This window comes from Syngnathus scovelli, chromosome 14, assembly GCF_024217435.2.
Source record: "Syngnathus scovelli strain Florida chromosome 14, RoL_Ssco_1.2, whole genome shotgun sequence".
In the NCBI taxonomy this organism is placed as follows: Eukaryota; Metazoa; Chordata; class Actinopteri; order Syngnathiformes; family Syngnathidae; genus Syngnathus; species Syngnathus scovelli.
In genome coordinates, this window is record NC_090860.1 from 8,286,953 (window position 1) to 8,302,422 (window position 15,470).

The following is a 15,470-nucleotide window of genomic DNA, read 5'->3' on the forward strand; positions in this document are numbered from 1 at the left end:
AAGCAGATTTGAGACTTTTCTCCCTCCGCATAAATCATCACTTGTGTCTTAAGACTGTTTGGGCTATCACAGCCAGGAAAAACATAGCCAGTGGGTGATTTGGTGCCAGGGAATTCCTCAACTGGAAGCAGGATTAGAGAGAACGGCCCTTTAAAGTTCCCAAAAGGACTGACAGTCCAAATTACAATGCATGATTTATCATTCTTTTCAAGCAACAAACTCTTTGTGACCATAAAGTTTGTCTTTCATCCACCGATGATCTCAAAACCACAAGCAAATCTTTGTAGATTGAGGGATGGTTGATTTAACATTTTAATGGAAATTTAAGATTTGCATAAAACTCAACTAAGTAGGAAGGAACGTTTTGAAGCTATTGAAAAGAGAATGTTTTGTGTGTTTTTTTTTTTTTAAATTCCAGCTGACTTTGGGGGTGAGGCGGAGTACAACCTGGACTGTTTTATGAGCCATTCATACTTTTGAATAAACAAATTAGGATGGTCAATACCACTTTTTTCAGACGGATACAATTACGAGTTGTCAGCTCTCTGATACCAAGTATCCGATACCACTAGTAGTTTTGATACGTAATATTTCTATTGAAACAATGACAGATAATTAAATAGAAAATACATACGTATACTTATAGAAGTTGCATCCTAATGAGCATATGAGAGCATGGACATGTTTGGAATTTAAAAGGGAAAAACATTGTGTCAGGCATGCAGAAATTTATTTAGCAATTAAAAACATACATTTTGGAAGGAATACATCAATAATCCACTCTAAGCATTATTAGAAACCTTATAGACACGAATTGCATCTAAATGGGTGAATAAAGCCTTTTTGGGTCATGGTACTATTGGGCCACCATCAAATTTCTTAAATAATTGAAATTTGCAGGTCTCAGTTTGATCAAATGTTTATGTGGAAAATATTTTTATTTAATCATTCATTTAAGAAAAACATGTTTGTTGTGATGAACACTGCCACTACATTTTAATATTGGTTAATTATTTTGGATGTGCTACTGGGCGAGTCATATATTACTTGTGGTGACACTTAATTTAAATAAATTTGAGAACCACTGGCGAAGACCGCTTCCTTGTATGCACTACTATTGAGCCCCAGCCCTCCGCTTTCGGGTGTGGAGGGAGGACCGCGCACTGAGCAGACAGGTGTTTCCAGCAGCAATGGCTGTTGCAGCCGGGGTCCTCTGCTACTTGCTGCCGCTGTGTGCGTTCTCGCAGTAGTACACAAGTTTGTAGCTGGGGGCCGGACGCTGTCGCGAGACTTGGCGGCCACACGATCAACCTGCTCGTTGACACACACAGCAGCCAGCCAGCCAGCAGCCGAGCAAGACCAGCGAGCGCAGCCTGCCTCGCCGGGCATTGGACGGAAACCTCGAAGAACCGACCAGGCGGAATCCAACATCTGGCCGCACATCATGATTATAGAACGTCGACTTGTCTAAGTGGGGAAAAGGAACACGGACAACAGAGAAGGCGGAAATAAATGTAAGTGCGTTTTTTTTTTTTTTCGTGCGTTACAGCGGAGCAAGGAAGCGAAAGTTGACCAGTCGCTGCTTGGCTCGGTTCATTTAGTGTTTTTTTTCCACCCAAGTCTCCTTCTTAATGACTCCTAAAACACTTTTATGCTATACTGCGCTACCTCCTTTGCACTTTTCCTCATCGCGTGTTGCGTTCATGTCCACATCGGACGCGTCAAACTTTTAATAACCTAGTAACTAACTACCTTGTGTTTAATATAATTCTCATCCTAACGCCGTAATACACTTTCTTCTTCTTTGTCATCCGGTGGGTACCCATCGATTGAAAGTGAGCGGCTGCGATCTTGTTACACTTTCGGGGATCTTGTTATAAAAATGGTGAGCTTTTGGACAGCATAGAGGTAACATATGGCACAAGGGGAGCACAGCTGGAGGTAGCGTTTCCATTGCGGTGATGTCAGAGCAGCTGACTCCACAGCTTGGAGTGTAATTAGCAAACAGAGCAGCAGTTTACTCACTCCTTTTTTCCTCCTCCTTTTTACACTCCTTGCCCGGTGGACGGGTGCGATCATTTCTACTCCCGCTTGCTTGTTCTGTAAACACAACCCTGCGTTTGTGTGCGTCTTCCGAAACGCACAAATCTTTCTGGAAGCTCAAGGAAGGGGGATCATTCAGGAGAATGGGTGAGCCTACTTATAAGAAGTTTATAACAGTGGAATAACGGTTCATAAGTTGTTGATGTGTTTTTTATATCACTGCAATTTATCTAAAAGATTTTGCAGTAGTTTTCAATGTAAAACTGCTAATATTTTTTTGTTGGTATGCCTTGACTTTCTTTGCAAAACTTTACTCTAATTGCAAAGTAGTTTGGTCAATTGAGTGTTTTTCTTGTTTTAAAAAAAAATGATTTTCCAGATTCACATTTGTACTTATCGAGTTTCATGGTGATTAACGATAGGGATGTGACGCTTTGACTGTTTCCATGTTTTGGATATTTCCACAGGAAATTCACTAAATTAAGTGTTCTATTAGGGGAAGTTTTGAGTTTAAAATGGAAGGAAATAACGTACAGCGAAATTAGTTTGGACAGAAATAATTTCACGTATATAACATTTTTGTTACAACTTGTCTTGGTAGTGAATAGAGAACAGAGATTTGTTGTGTTATGACTAAACTTATGGTTCAATTGAAACAGACAGTCATGATTTTTATTATTCCGGCTAAACCTAAAGGCTGTTTTATTCCTAAGGTGTGTGAAAATGTCATGCCAACCTCTGTGTCTATTAACGCAAGCAGAAGTGTGCGGTCGACTCATTGGCCCTGAAGTTTTTTAATCCAGCTCTGCTCTTGGTAGCTTCTATTTGTTTACCCACCATCCTGTTTTTCCTGTTTTTCATCAGGTTATGAGGGAAGAATGGAGTTCCCAGACCATAGCCGCCAGTTGCTGCAGTGTTTGAGTCAGCAGCGTCACCAAGGTTTCCTGTGTGACTGCACCGTTCTGGTCGGGGAGGCTCGCTTCAAGGCGCACAGAGCCGTGCTGGCCTCCTGCAGCATGTACTTCCATCTCTTCTACAGGGACCAGCTTGACAAAAGGGACGTTGTGCATCTCAACAGTGACATTGTGACAGCGCCGGCCTTCAGTCTGCTGCTTGAATTTATGTATGAGGGCAAGTTGGAATTCAGCACTCTTCCAGTGGAGGATGTGCTGGCAGCGGCCAGCTACCTCCACATGTACGACATCGTCAAAGTGTGCAAAGGCAAGCTGAAAGACAAAGAGCTCTCCTCGCTTGACGAGAAGATGGGCGAGGCTTTCGGACTCAGCTGTTTGGAGCGGGACAATTCCTCGGACGGCGACCCGCGCGGTGACAAGCAGCCCGGTAGGCGACGGCCTCGGGGGCCCACAGGGCCCCCCTCCCCGCCGGAACAGTTTGACACGGACAGCGGCGAAGCGGGGCTGGCTGTCAGCGACTGTGAAAGGTCTGCGCGGAACAGGCAGAAGGCAAACGGTCACTCCGGCAGGTCCCCGGACCTTGTAGGTGTCAATTATGTGTCAGCGGAGGGCGAGCCTTGCGTCCAAACAGCTGGAAAAACAAACGCTGATGTCAGTAGTTCCACCGTATCACTGTCCCGGAGGTCCCGGGCTTCGGATGACATGGACTGCGCTCTGGATTTGTCTTTCAAGCCTCTGTCTACCAGAGATCCCTTACAGGCCTCCTACATCTCGGGACAGCTGGCCCTCGACAGCCAGCAGCAGGGCACTGAGCCACTTGTTAAAGATGAACACGACTTGCTGTCAGAGCAGGAGGACAGTGAGCCCATGAGCCCCGAGAGCCAGCGCTTTGGGAATAGCGCCAGGAGCTCGGTGGTGACAGGGTTCGCTGCCCTCTTCCCAGGCAACAACGGCTCCACCGCCGCCCTCCTCTCCCAGGAGGAAGACCTGATGGACGAGGAGGGGGAGGCCTGCGGGCGGAGGAGGGAGGGCACCCCCGGCGGGGAAGAGAGGAGGAGGGGGAGGCTGCCGGGGGACAGCGAGGAGGAGGAGGAAGACGATTTGGCTTCTTCGGACATCTCCACTTCCAGCGGTGTGCTCTTGCCCGGCGGGCAACAGGCGTGCGTGTGCCCCCTGTGCAGTAAAATCTTCCCCAGCCCGCACGTCCTGCAGCTGCACCTCAGCTCGCACTTCCGCGAGAAGGACGGCGCCCGCTCCAAGTTGTCGCCCGACGGCTCGGTGCCCACCTGCGTGCAGTGCAACAAGACCTTCTCCTGCATGTACACCCTCAAACGGCACGAGCGCACGCACTCCGGCGAGAAGCCGTACACCTGCGGCCAGTGCGGCAAGAGCTTCCAGTACTCGCACAACTTGAGTCGCCACGCCGTGGTCCACACGCGGGAGAAGCCGCACGCGTGTAAATGGTGCGAGCGCCGCTTCACCCAATCCGGGGACTTGTATCGCCACATCAGGAAGTTTCACTGCGGCCTTGTTAAAACGCTCGCCATCGGATAAAGCGCTCGACCTGTGCCGACTCGACCCCCACGTGTCTTCTCATACATTAGTATTCACACACTGGCAGTTTGGATTCTACTCCTTGTGGCATTTCTCTCGATGTAGCAACTTTAGGAGCAACTGGCCCAGACCGGCGAACGGCATCCGCGTGCAAGTTGAACAAAATAGATGATGCACTTTGTTTGTGTCTCGTGTCCGTGTGTTGACTCTATTTGAAGAGCCGAAAAGCATCCTGAGGGCACAATACAGGATGCTAACGTGTGTTTATACAATCGACTATTTGTGCACATAGGAGATCAGAACCGTCCGTTTTCCTACTTTAATATTATTATTTATTGGGGTATTTTTAACAAGTATTTGGAGGCAGCAAAACTAATGAAGTTAAACTACTGGAATTTTCTTTTTGTTTATAGGTCCACATTAAAGAAGACAAAACTATAATGTACATTATTGTATTTTTGCCTTAGAATCACCTGTCCTGTTTTGAAATCATGAATGTGAACTCATTGAAGAAATGGCCTCGTTGCTACTTAAAAAATGTACATTCAAAGGAGGGGCAAAAAGCGAGATGCCTGTAACACTTGTGCCTCTTTAGTGTACTTCTTGAAGAGCGATCTATCGCCATGCCTTTTTGTCAGATCCACTCCCGCATACCGGAGGCTAACAAAGGTAATAGGCAGCGCTGGAATGCAAATTGATCCACGAGTGCCCTTAGAAGTGTGTGACCCAACCATGTAAATGAAGCTCTTATGATGTTATTGATTGTAGAAGAAGACAAACAGCAGATGAGTGTGATATTTCCTGGTATGGCAGCAGTATAAACAAAGCAGTACTTAGTCACCGTGCGGGGACGGAACGAGACAGGTGGAAAATCACAACCGTGGAGTTCCGCTAAAGATACTTTCTTGTTAAATTAACATTCTCGTGCTCACCGTAGTTTCTTACTGTATGTTTTACTACTGATGTTGATGCCTTTAGCGATTTAAAAAAATAAAAAAAAAAAGGTTGTAGGCAGGGAGGAGTTTAACTCATTGCTAAATAGTTTCTTTTTGTGTCTAATCTGTCCTGAGAAGACTTGATCTGAATTTATTTATTAGTTTGGTTCAGGGTTTACTGTAGGTGTGTTTTGATTAGCTCGAATGTTGGTACTATTAACTGGTCTTGGGGCTATCTCTTTTTTTTTTTTTTTCCTCTCTGTGCAAATCAAGTTACTGTAATTGTGCTTTAATAGAGAAATGTCAGTCACACGGAACCGAGAGAAGCACTTGTTTTTTTTTAGCATGCACATACAGTAGTTTCAACACTATTTCCTAGGCTGCTATCACAATTTGTATATTTACTGTAAATATATATTCTATTTATGCGTGATTTTATAACACCCATGGGGTGGAGTGGGTCAGGTGTCTTATTAAGGCTGCATTGTCTTCCCAGGGGTGGGAGTGGAAGGGGGGGCGAAAGGTAAGCAGACTGCAAATCAGAATCGGGATTTTCATCCAGCTCTGCTGTTCTACCACAGGAAATAGTTTTTCTACAAGCACAGCCCATAGTGAGTCGGCATTGGCTACCTATAGAAATGGGACAATACTAGCATTGTCCCCCCCGCGGCCCCCACATCCACACACAAGTCCCAGGTAGTTCTCAAGGGATCATTGTGTATCTCCCTTCGAGCTGAGGGGTGGGGGCATGTGCACGTTTCTCTTGGCGCTCTGCTGTATTGAATGGAGGCATTGGAATGTGAGAAATGTATTTAGGCGAAGGGAAACCAAGGAGACTGTAAACAGGTGTATTGTTTAGAGGCATCAAAGTCCTGCCCCCCCCCCCCCCTCTTACCCCCTTCCCCCCCAGCCCCCCCCCCCCCCCCCCCCCCTCCGCACAGCATGCAGTTAGATAAATGCTTCATTGTTCTACTGAGGGGAGCGACCGTTGCGATTTGATTGCACACCTATAAAGAGATTATCCGAGTTATCATTGCATCCAGCGTTCCCAATAAACACGGAAATCCACATTGATACCCATGTATGGCCCCTGTTCTAACATTGAATATGTAAATTATAAAAATTAGCTAAAATTGATTACACTACAAAAATGTGATATTTTCCCGATTTTTCTGCCTGTCAAGATATCAAGGTTAGCATCGGTTGTGCAGTAAATATCTAAATGTACTTTTATTTACTTGCTGTTCACAATCCCATTTTGGGTCGTGACCCACCAGTTGAGTGACATTGATCTTATTGAATATAAAAGTGAACATTAACACTGTCAAATGACCCTCTTTCAGGACTTCACTTGGTATGTTTTTGCTACTTTTTTAACAAAAAAATTGTAACAGTTTAGCAGCAGAATTCTGCTCAAGCATCCAACCTGTCTAACACTCCCTCAATGTTACCATTTTCATGAGCACCACTATTCCATGTACAGTGAAACCTCGAGTTACCAACTATTGATCCTGTAACCTTGAAATGTTCATATATTGAGGTAATGTTTTTCAGTGAAATTAATAGAAATATGATTAATCCGTTCCAGCACCATAACTAAGTTATGCCTACTTCAATTTTTTTAACGATTCTGTGGTTAAAAATAAATAGAATATAGAAATAAGTGAAAAAACAACAACTCGACAGCTATGCGTTATGCATGTTGCCAATGATGGTTACACAGTGCAAGGAAAAGCACAATATACATCATCCATCAGCAACATATTGGACGTTACCCAAATTGTTCATAAAAAGGAATGTTTGTAACTCAAGGTTCCACTTAACGTGCTTTTGTGTAACATTAATAATGTATACAGGCGAGAAAATGCTCCAAGTTCGGTCAGATGTTTCCTGATTCTTGAATGTACATGTGTACAAAGGCAAAAAAAAAAAAAACTAACACAGTGTAAAGATGTGCATTTCTTTTATAGCGATTATTTAATGCCCCAAGATGTTCACCGAGCGTGCCTTGTCGACACAAATACTAGGTGTTGCATCTGGAGGCGCCTGATTGTCCTTTGTGCACTTGCTCGAGTTCACACAACCCAACAACTACTGATTTCTTTCTTTCAAAACACATCGTGTAAAATTCATTTAATTTTTGCTGCTTTGTGAGAGGTTCCGGGATGTTATTTCATTGTGTGAATAAATTTTAGGAGGCGTTAAATTGAGGACAAGCATTTGTGGGATTGTTTTTGTGTGTCCAGTAGTTCCTTGGGTCATGTCACTGATGTCACTGCAGAGATTCTCATTGTTGTCTTTTCATGGAAACAAAAGGCTATGTTTGCCTAACTCACGCTGTATGATTTTGAAGTCAGGAAATGGCCATTATCAAACACTGGATTTGTGTCCTCTGTTGCAGGTTCCAACTGTGAATTTGTGTAAGATCACAAGAAATATTTATTATTATTATTGCATTTGTTTCTCTTGCAGCCTCTGACTTTTCATTTGGTTACATCAGCTAAATGTCAAACGGACAACTTTTTAATTGAAATTGTAGAAGTGCCATTAGAATTTAATATAATTTTTTTTAATAAGAATCATATATTTTATAGTGATTGCTTCAGTGTTAGTGGTGTAGAGATTAGAGGACAATCTTTGATTAGATACTGAGGCAATTTACTGTGCATTTTACTTGTTTTGTGTGTGTTTACCGAGGTGTGTGTGTGTGCCGTGGAAATGTGACAATCTGGATTTAGGTCTTTATAAGACTATGCATAGAATTAAATGGAACAACTTTGTCTGTGTGAAGTTTATTGATTTCACTCTCTTTGTTATTGCACTGTTTTGTTAAGAGTAAAGCGTTTCAAAAAAGCAATAAGATGATTGACAGCTTGCACGTTAGGATGCCTGATGCAATAATGGTACACATTTATTAATGTACCAAATATTTTATATTATGTTTAAAAATAAAATAGTGTTCCACAGGGGGAAAGGTGATTTTGTGATTTTCCCACATTAAAAATAATACATTTTAATTGGAATGCTGCAATACCGCGATTTTTGCTTAAGGTTATCATACCGTCGCATTCTGACATTTGCGAAGTACACCTAGAGCATTATTTTGCGGCATATACTTTTGCATGCAATACTGTATATCATTTTACTTGCGGCAGAGCATTTTTATACACACATCAAATAACGCTATATGCAAGTACATTAAGACAATTTCAACCATTTTTATATGCAAATTTTTACCTTTCTCCTCCATGTACCGTTGACGCTGTGGATGAAAACTCCCCACAGTATGTTGCTCCTGAAAAAAAAAAAGTTGACCTTCAGTTACATTGATATTGCCATGTAGAGAATATTAAACATTTTTTTTCCCAAAATAAAAAACTATTTCTGCATCACATTACAACTGCTATCGGTAAAACATTAAGACCAAAATGTAACCCTCATAAAGTGTGTGTATGTTCTGCACTTGCTCTCACTCTCCAGTGTATATAGAAACAACACAATGTGGTAATACTGCCAATCTATAAACATAAACTAAGCTCAAAGACAAGACTGATGAAGATGAGCTCCCATTGTCGCCACTACCAATGATTAATTAAACTGCGTAGAGACGCTTGTTTGGACATCAACTAATTACCAGTTTGGAAAACTTTTTCAATCATTTCTCTCACGCACTATGAAAGAAATCCAGCTGCTCTGCTGTGTGATCCCAGCGGGGACGGCCTGCGATTCCCACCACCCTCCCCCCTTCCAGTCCCAGCGTGCCCATTCTGGGAACCGCATACAGACAAGCGGGCAGTATGAACTACCCCCATCCCCCCTTCACCTCCACACAGCCCCCAAAACTGCGGCCCCAGACTCTCGGCCTCATCCCTCCGCTCCATTGTGTGCGTGGGTAGTCGCTCAGCCATGCTATTGTCTGGCCCCGCTCCCCACCACGTACTTTGTGCACAAACAGACGACATAGCGGCGCTATAGCAGGCCAGCTCGGGCATAAAGAAAACAAATGTTCTCCCAAGATCATTCATAAACAGCCAGCTTGTAAATAAAAATAAGAGCCGGCTGATGCAAAGCTACGGCTGCTGTCAACCTGCATGAATAAAAGCAACCAGCAGCAGCATCTGCGAACATCTGCCTGACGGGATCCACAGCTTAAGAATGGTGTGTGTGTATTTCTTCTGGTGCAAAAACATTTCACATGGAAAGCAAGAGGCCATGTGATAGAGCTTAGCTGCAGGATGACGAGCCGGGATATGTGCAGTCTAACGCCATGGTGTAATAAAACATTCCTGACCAAAGCCTGGCTCATTGGCTTGTGTGTGTGTGTGTGTGGAGGTACTTGGGAGAAGTTGAGAGGAAAGTACTAAGTGTCTACTTTCTCAACAAGGCCAGCGGTGGGAGCCCTTGACCTCTAAGGGGACGGACTGCCAGGGACAGCTGGTGTGGTCCGTGTTTATTTATTTATTCGGGAACAAAAGACAGGTGGTCACACTTGAAAAGGGCACACAAACACGTTCACGTATGTGAGTGTGTGTGTGTGCATCACACTCGCACAGTCAAACCAAACACACACACAGTTTGTGAGCCCACCCGAGCATTCATTTAAATGCTTATCCTGAATTTTGACAGTATTTTTGGATGCACTATAACATTGTGAATGCATGTCATCATTTTGACACAATTGAATTAATGTTTTCAATATTTTCCCCCACATTGGTATGAAATTTTTAACCATAGTAGTTAGAGGTGCAGCCAACTTGATAACCACATGAAAACAAGATATTGTGACAGTGAGATAAGATGGAAAATCAGAAGCTTAGCCAATCCAACCATGAAATACCCCGAAGAAGAAAGAAATCACTTGTGTACTAACTTATGTTGAACGGTTTGAGCAAGAAAAACAACAGCCGCTGACGACAGAAATATTCTAAGAAATGTAAAGAAAGACGCTAAAACAACTGCGAGTGACATCAGCAACAACCACCAGTGGGCAGGAGTGAAAGTCGGGAACATGAAAAAGTATAGCAGAGGTACAAACTACTCATTAGCATGAAAAATAGGAAAGCGAGGTTGGAAGTTGCTCAAAGTCCTGAGATGAGCCTAAAACAGGGGTGTCAAATTCATTTTTTTCACGGGCCACATTGTAGTCATAGCTTCTTTCAAAGGGCTACAAAACAAACTGACAAATAACTCCTTTTCAAATCAGACAAGTAAAAACTGGTCAAATATTTAAAGAAAAAGGTATTAAAAGTAAAGACAATTTGCAATTCTAGTAATGACACATAAATTTGATGCACAATTTGTCTTCGCGGGCCACATAAACTGATGTGGCGGGCCGTATCTGGCCCCCGGGCCTTGACTTTGACACCTGTGGCCTAAAAGAATTCTGGGGTAAGGTTACATGAACTGGTGAGAAAGAATTTAACATTCATCAAATTTACAGAAAGGCCACATCTTCAAAAAAGATCAAAATCCCAAAACACAGTGCAAGCTCATCCATGAGACTCAATGACGGTAATGTATAACTTCTTCCGTGACAGGATCTCTAATCTTCATTGATGTAAGTTACACATGACTGAACAAAACATCCTGCCTGCCAACTTAAAGATAGATGCAATCAAGAGATCCTTCATCATGCAATAAGATAAGGACTCTAAACAGCAAACAAAGCAATCAGGCCCAAAACAAAGCACCACAAAAAAAGAATGGCAGTTTGGGGATGCGGACTTGATGCAGTTATCGGTCTTGCCGTCCCAATACTATTGCAGGGCAGAACACTATCAGACACACAGTGTGCTCTCCACCTGTACAAGCACTTTAAGTGCACAAACGTGCTCTTACTTCTCCTTTTTAGGAGCGGAACGCTGCGACAGCACCAAGACAGCGTGCCCTTGCTTCACTGTACAGCTGTCACTTACACACGCTCGTTGACTCGTATTTATAGCAAGAAGCATCATCGGACTTGACGCTGGCCTCAGACCACAGCTGGTCCCCCCCAAAAAGAATAGCTGAAAGACAAAGCCACATGCTCCTGCTGGCTGCCTGCAGTCGGTCTTGCCTGGCGGGTTGGGGGTGTTTATGTGCCCCCCCCCCCCTCCCTTTCTTTATGCAGTCACCCAGGCACACACATACGTAGTGGAATATATCCACACTGATCATGTAACAGCTGCATTGACTTGTAAACTCATCACATCACAATGGAGTTATCAAGAAATGGAACCATCAGCATCCAGTGCTGAAAGGTGATAAGTAGAAATGTCAAAATAAATGGATGAATCGACAACAAATCGATTACCAACTTAATTGCCTCATATTTGAATAATCTAGTAATCATTATTTCGATTAGAATCTAATAATAGCATTCAGAAGACATTATGAAACTAATCGAAACGAATCGAAATAATAATAATAATCGAGTAATCGTTTGGAGCCATTTCGTTCAAATCTGATTTCAAGATCTCAAAAGTAATAATTCTCCAATTCGTCTGGTCTTTGAAGAAAGCAGAGTGATTTATTTATTGTGTTTAATCAAAATAAGATATTTACAAATATCTTATTTTGGAAAACAATGATCATCAATTTTTCTTGAGTGATACTGCTTAACTGTTAATTGTTTTTTAAGTAATACCACATAAACAATTGCTTTTGTGTCATGCACAAACTGCATGTATGTATTTATCATAACAACTGCCACTACCGTTTAAATTAGACCTGGGCAAAGTACAGCCAGGGGGGCAGATCCAGTCTCTGACCAGCATTCAACTGGCACTTTAACTCTGATGACACAGTGGTGACTCTGCAGAGAGAGCATTATTGCTTGCTTGTCCCTGGGAAGACTCTGTTCACATTAATACTAAAGACAGCTGACTGTGGTGTAAATTCTTCTTTTATCAGGTTGACGCTTTGTTGTTGTTTTGTTTTTGGCCGTATTATACTGAGCAACCAGGAGAGAGATACTATATGTATGTCAGATTTTTGTCTCTTTTGCATGACTGAAAGGTACAATGAAAGATAGCGAAGAAAAAAAAAAATTATGTTCATATAACTGGAGATGGACTGTTACACTGAGCAGCCAAGTCAGTGATATATCATTCACAAGACAAGTTCCAGCTGTATAGCCAACGGTCATCATCATAAAATATCTTGAGCTGAATCTTCAAATTGTATTAAATCATCATAGAAGTGAATAGAGCCACACGACAGGATAAGGAATATTCTTGTTTGAATAGTTTCATCAAATCGAAGAAAAAAAACACACTGTCCAATATCTAATGTGCATTGGTGATTTCCTTCAAGCCTTATCAAAAATTATACGTACAACATGTCGCCTCACTTTGCCAACAAGGGTCTGTCCTCTGAGCCGGAACTCAAATGGACCAACCGCAGAGCTCCCGAAAAGGCCCGAGCCTACAACAGACCCACAGAACAAGGGATGTGACTCAACAGATCATACGCACATTTGCAATAAGCTCCAGGAAGTGCACTCATCCGAGCTAATATCCATTACACCGGGTCATGTGACCGGTTCCTATAAAGCAGTGCCTTGGACTTGCAACTCAGAACAATTACTCAGTGTACAATGTGTGACCCTGAGAGTAGCCATCTTCAGCGAGGGGGAGCAGTGTTAACATTTTCTCCAGAAAGAGGAAATGTTTTGGTTTGTACTGGATTTGGATTGGTGCCAAAACTAGAAAGTGATGATTGCGCCACAAGGTCATGTCCAACAAGAATAATATTCTAGTCTGTGCACAAGCAGTTTTGTGAGTTTTGTCATACCCCTGGCTGCGCTTATTTTATTAAAAACATTTGCTAGCACACACAATTAAGGGTCAGAGTAGGCAGGGTAGACCGGAATTCCTGTTACCTTGAGGAATGATAACTTTCTACCAAGGCAATATTTTGGGGGGAAGGCAAGAACGTATCGTCCAACTAAGTTCCTATCCTGTGCTGCCACCTGCTGGTCATACTCTACAACTATTTAACTATACCACTAGAAAACGACAAGCTCCTTCCAATTTCTCTAGTTGTGTTGGTCTGGAGACTGACCAGGCTCAGTACTGTATCTAATATTTTAAATGACCCCCCCAAAAAGCCCCGAACACAGTCAATATGGTATGAAAACGTTCAAGTTTATTTAAATATATCTCTATACATACATACATTTACATAGTTCATAAGAAAAAATGACGATTATGGTTAAAAAAATGCAGTCTAAGTATTTCATTTAGCGAGGATACTGTGTATTCAAGCATAAATTCATCACATACGAGTTGGATTTCCATTACGGGGAACAACTGCAACAGACAACTTCATCATAACGTCCACTGTAGCTGCGGAGGGAAAAAGATAAAAACACATTAAGATAATGCTTAATTGAGATTAACTGGATTAACTAAAGTTGAGTATAAACAGGGAGAACAGATCCAAGAGTGAGCTTGCGTTTCCTCTCTACTATTTTCCTCAATTCCAATTGACACTGTGACTCGTTAAGGGGCATGTAAAGAAAAGGCAAAGAAAGAAATATTTCGAAATTTAAAAAAATACAAGGAGCAGTCACACTCTAGAATTTCTAGAATCTGAATAGCTGCTCACTTCATGAGGGGTGAGGTGCACACACACACCTATTGTATTTACAGTTTGGGTGTGGTGGAGTCTCAAGGTTTCCAGTAATGCTACAAATTTTGCTGCATTACTCATCTAAAAAAGTTGCCAGAGAAGTATGATTTTGGCACATACGCCCACAATTTCAGCCTGTGCCTCAATGACAATGCTCATGCCACACTTTATATCTAAAGGGAAGAACTATTTGTGTTCAATAGTAGCACTTAGAATGTAAAACAAAATGGGACCCACTCTATGACAGTGCAGACAGAGCAGCAGAGGCTTGAGCAGTTTGAACACTGTCTGCTGCAGTAGGAGCAGGTGAGTCGTTCGCACTGCGAACAAGATGTCCGGCATGATGTGCTCTTCTGACAAACGCAGCAGCCAGTTAGAGGCGACCCTGGAAACAAAAAAGGGTCAGCATGGTTGTAAAGATAATGCAGTGGCAATTTGCTCACAGTATAAGACAAACAATTTCGCAAAATTGGACTACCGGGAAAAGACAAAGGCCGCATACCATAGATTTAAGACCACTTTACACATCAGTTCAAAAAATAACAGTTTAAATGTCAGGCTGCTAATTGAACGGCAAATACATCATTTTGTTTGACACGTAATAATGTCAGTGCTGCACCCCACATCACATCACACTCAAACTCACCTTGCGTTCTGGGTGCTTTAGTCAGTCTTCCGTCAAATCCTATCAAAGTCTGCCCTCTTAAAAGAGTCTGGCTGCTTTCAGCAGTGCCTACTCCAGATGAACAGGCGTCGCCGATCTTCTCTCCACCGGGCCATACAGTGCCCACCACAGCCCTGGCGCCATTAAAAAGTAAGTTCTTGGTCTTCTCTGTGAACAGAACTACGGGAAATGAGCCGAAAACACCCCTCGCACCGGATGAGGTAAACAATGTGTTGGATACTTTTCTCACCGCTAGGGTGTCTTACTGAACTACGACTACCACAATGCCCACTTTACTTAGATCAGAAGAGAGCAAAGCAACACGAGTCAATTGTGATCCAAATACGACTGCTATAGTCGTGAGTCAATTATTATGGTATGGAAGATTTTGGTTAGCAATTTAGCACAAGCAGGCTAACTTTAGCTAATGTCAAAAAAACGTCACCGAACACGCACTTACCGTATATTTCTTTTCTGTACTTGTTCCCCAACACACTGGAATTACTCAGCTCATGCTGCCTGATATGTATTTTGTACTGGGACGAGAAGGTTTCCGTAAAAGGGTATCCACGCTTCGGCATTATAGTGGCAGGAAAATTTCAAAAACAGCCACAGTATAGCTGCTGCGCCACTAAGTTTTGCGGGAAAACTGTTCGTGGCAGAAGGAGACAGCCAATTGTACACAGGATTTATTGTCACGTGGAAATTTAAAGGCCAACCAGAGAACGTTTTATTGTCATGTGATTA

The 15,470-nt window shown here is 42.7% G+C and overlaps 2 protein-coding genes across 5 annotated transcripts; one reads left to right on the top strand and one right to left on the bottom strand.

The window, feature by feature from the left end:
• Nucleotides 1–708: 708 nt before the first annotated feature.
• siva1 (SIVA1, apoptosis-inducing factor) lies at nucleotides 709–15,411 on the bottom strand. Of its 3 annotated transcripts, none has more exons than XM_049741331.2 (4): nucleotides 15,184–15,411; nucleotides 12,777–12,850; nucleotides 8,684–8,741; nucleotides 709–1,467 (listed from the first exon to the last, which is right to left on the bottom strand). In XM_049741331.2, exons 1-4 carry the CDS (start codon nucleotides 15,302–15,304, stop codon nucleotides 1,307–1,309), a joined length of 414 nt encoding a protein of 137 aa, XP_049597288.1. In that variant the 5' UTR covers nucleotides 15,305–15,411; the 3' UTR covers nucleotides 709–1,306. The 3 variants fall into 3 exon arrangements, with proteins under 3 accessions (XP_049597288.1, XP_049597286.1, XP_049597284.1); XM_049741329.2 differs by having other exon boundaries at nucleotides 12,762–12,850; XM_049741327.1 differs by lacking the exons at nucleotides 709–1,467; nucleotides 8,684–8,741; nucleotides 12,777–12,850 and adding exons at nucleotides 13,552–13,773; nucleotides 14,297–14,444; nucleotides 14,706–14,891 and having other exon boundaries at nucleotides 15,184–15,396.
• Nucleotides 1,366–4,956, top strand: zbtb42 (zinc finger and BTB domain containing 42). 2 transcript variants are annotated; one of them, XM_068653013.1, is made up of 2 exons: nucleotides 1,366–1,514; nucleotides 2,908–4,956. In XM_068653013.1, exon 2 carries the CDS (start codon nucleotides 2,922–2,924, stop codon nucleotides 4,509–4,511), a length of 1,590 nt encoding a protein of 529 aa, XP_068509114.1. In that variant the 5' UTR covers nucleotides 1,366–1,514; nucleotides 2,908–2,921; the 3' UTR covers nucleotides 4,512–4,956. The 2 variants fall into 2 exon arrangements, with proteins under 2 accessions (XP_068509114.1, XP_049597277.1); XM_049741320.2 differs by lacking the exon at nucleotides 1,366–1,514 and adding an exon at nucleotides 2,017–2,190.
• Nucleotides 15,412–15,470: the final 59 nt, after the last annotated feature.